At 37.0% G+C, this 3,171-nt stretch overlaps 1 protein-coding gene across 2 annotated transcripts; it reads left to right on the forward strand.

Annotated features, from left to right (window-relative positions):
- Positions 1–210: 210 nt before the first annotated feature.
- Positions 211–2,268, forward strand: LOC131050827 (SKP1-interacting partner 15). 2 transcript variants are annotated; one of them, XM_057985116.2, is made up of 2 exons: positions 211–1,419; positions 1,555–2,268. In XM_057985116.2, exon 1 carries the CDS (start codon positions 346–348, stop codon positions 1,411–1,413), a length of 1,068 nt encoding a protein of 355 aa, XP_057841099.1. In that variant the 5' UTR covers positions 211–345; the 3' UTR covers positions 1,414–1,419; positions 1,555–2,268. The 2 variants fall into 2 exon arrangements, with proteins under 2 accessions (XP_057841099.1, XP_057841098.1); XM_057985115.2 differs by having other exon boundaries at positions 1,760–2,268.
- The last annotated feature ends 903 nt before the right edge of the window (positions 2,269–3,171 follow it).

Here is a 3,171-nt window from a genome sequence, read left to right on the forward strand (position 1 = left end):
ACAAAAAATGATCAGCTATTGGTACAAAACAAATTTATTAATGATGTTTTCACTATGACGGCTATTGGAGGGTCAACTTGATAATAAGGTGATGGTTATTAGAACTATGTTATTTATTGGTGGTCTTCCCCTAATTATCATTTTGTAAGTTTGAAATTGACTCCACAAAGAGTGAACTGAAACTATAAGACTAGTGCCTGTTTAACTTCTACGAGACCACTTTGACTGCAAATAGCTACCAAAATTATTCGATGAAAAATTAGCGGTGCAATGCCTCAATGCCTAGGTCTTCTCTTCTGTGTGGTATCAAATAGGGATGAAAATTCTTAGTGATTAGATAGCAGCATGGAGAGGGTGCCTGGGGATGTATTGGAGAGAGTCTTCTTCCGTTTGCCTCTCCTTGACGTTGCTCGATCTCTTTCTGTCTGTAAGCGTTGGCAGTGCCTTCTCTCATCCCCACATTTCATTCTTCATTATTCCAAATCTGCCGAAAACAGCAATTCATGGGTACTCCTCACTGATTATAATGGCACAGCGCTACCGCACAATAGCAGACTTGTTCATTTCTACGATCCCCATCTCCACAAATCCCTAAAAGTGGACCTCAGTTTCCTGCCAATCGAACTAACAATTCCAGTGGCATCCTCGCAAGGATTGCTCTGTGTCTCTGCCCACAATACAAATTTGCTTTGTACCTGCAATCCGCTCACCAAAGCCTACAAAATATTGCCTTCTCCCAATACCCTCCCGTTCCTCAGCCTTACTTTGATTCTAGAAGGTCCAGTTTTCGAATCCCACAAGATATTGGTCATTTCTGATGATCTTCAGACCATGTATTCTCCGGAAGAGAATCGGTGGATCGATTTGGCTTCACAGGGTAGGAGACCCAAAAGCGCCGTGACTGTCTCCAATGGTTTTCTTTTTGGGTTTGAGGATGTGGGTTCTGATTGGCATCCCAGATGGACGCTTGTATGTTGTAATATAAATGAGGGTTTATTGCTCTGGGAACCTGTGCGACACAATTGGGAAGACATGTATGATATTATTAAGGAGCCTTGTCTGATTAGAGGGCGAGAGGGTTTCTTGTTCATGGCGGGGGGTTTGAAAGCCTCACTATCATTGAATTCTGCCTGTTCTGCATTTGTTATTATGGAGCTTGATCTCAAAAGTCTTGAGTGGAATGAGGCTGGGAGAATGCCTGCAGAGTTTTATGAATGCTTTGATCCTCAGGGGCAGTTCAGTATTTTTGGTGGGAAGGAAGGTGTTTATTTTTCAGGCAGAAAGGTGGGAAGATTGGTGTTGTGGGATGCAGGCAAAGGATGCTGGCAATGGGTTGATTGTGCTTCCATTGAGAGTGGGAATGCCTTTTTTAGAGGGTTTGCATTTGATCCCAGACTGGATGCTGTGCCTTGAATTCATGTGAGTGAATTCGTTTTTCTGCTTTTAGGTTACTTATTGGTTCATGAATTTCCATGCCATAAGCAAGTTCGTAATGGTAGTTTAGATGTTAATTTGGAAAGAAATTCTCCTAACTATGTTTTCTTAGAAAAATAGACAAATTGGAAACAATCATGGGGCAAGGAGATATTCAAAGTGCACGAACATGGCTAGAACAAAGGTCTTGGTACTGAAACTAGATCATGACACCAAACTGTAGTCTAGACACCACTGTGATGGTCCTTTTAATAAAAAGTTTGAATGGAATTCAAAACAAAATGAAAGGATTGCTTTCACTCGTGTTCCTTTTCCTTGTCAATAGGTTTTCTTATCTGGGGAAGTATAGAGGGTTTAGACCAAAAAGATGACAACTCCATGGCAGTGGCTCAAGTAAGCTTGACGGTGCATTTTCCAGGCATCAAAAACATGTGGTTAAAGGCTAGAGATTACCCACTATAAATGAGATTGATAAAAGGATTCTAAACTATGTCTTCAATACAATCTAGCTTTGTTTTTTAGAGTATAAATTATTAAATTTGGATCTTCAATTAAACCACTCACAGAATCTTTCCTTTTAGAACATGTTTCAGAACGTATCCCTTTTCTGCATTACCTGGGAGTTTTGGGTTGTTTTATTCAGAAGGTATCTTTTAAGAGTAATTGTCAGTAAGTAGTATAGTCTGAGTTGATTTAGTAGTGGAGAGTTTGTACTCTTTGAAAGAGAGGTCACAAGTTCAAATCCCACTTAAAATAAGGTATGTATGTCTTGTTTGTAATGATAATTCCATATTACTAAATTCTTAAATTATAAAAGAATATTTCTTTCTTTTATTGTATGTCTTCTAATTATTTCAAATTACTAATTAAAAAAAGAGAGAATACAAAGTATCATGTATCAATATTATACTAATAAAAAAGAGAATACAAAATACCATGTATCAATATTATATTATTAAATCATTCTTTTTTTTGCATGATACAATGTATTCTCTTTTTACATAGAGCAATGTCATGTTAGGAGTGGGTGAGTGAATAAGAAGAAGAGATAACTGAAGATCTTATTGCTTTCAATCTTGTGAGTGCATCTTTAAGATTATTGTTACTCATTGTAATGGAACAATCAAAGAGATGACTACTCTTTGGTGCTCTAAAATTAACCCTAACTAGTGGAATTTTTCAAGTTGCCTCACATAAAGAACAAGAAATTTAAAATTGTTATTTATTTAGTATAGAGCATCAAAATTTTAAATAGTATATCAAAATTTTAAATAAAATATAGTTAATGGGTTCTTGTTTTGTTGGTGAAGTTGAATGGTTCTTATCGAGTCACCAGGGATCAAGCCTTGATGAGTGCAAGGCTCTCAAATCATAAGGGATGAGGACATGATTGTGCCCCAGACAAATTTGGTGGAATGGATATCCCCTAGTCCTTTGGCTATTAGCCGAAGAGCTTTCAGCCTAAGGTTTGTGCTCCTGTAACGGGTAGCTGAAACAACTTTGTGGATGAAGATCCCTCCATAAAACAAATGAATAATAAAATTTAAAATATATATTAATATCTAGAAATGAATGGTTATTATTCAAACAGTCCGTGGAATGGATATCCCCAGTCCGTGGCTCTTAGCTGAAGAGCTTTCAGCCTAAGGTTTGTGCTCCTGTAACGAGTAGCTAAAACAACAGATGAAGATCCCTCCATTAAAAATAAAAATAAAAAATAAAAAAATTAAAATATAT

Source organism: Cryptomeria japonica, chromosome 11 (genome assembly GCF_030272615.1).
Source record: "Cryptomeria japonica chromosome 11, Sugi_1.0, whole genome shotgun sequence".
In the NCBI taxonomy this organism is placed as follows: Eukaryota; Viridiplantae; Streptophyta; class Pinopsida; order Cupressales; family Cupressaceae; genus Cryptomeria; species Cryptomeria japonica.

What these genes read in the sequence shown, in the direction of transcription:
- LOC131050827 (XM_057985116.2), top strand. Translation starts at nt 346, where the DNA reads ATGGAGAGGGTGCCTGGGGATGTATTGGAGAGAGTCTTCTTCCGTTTG.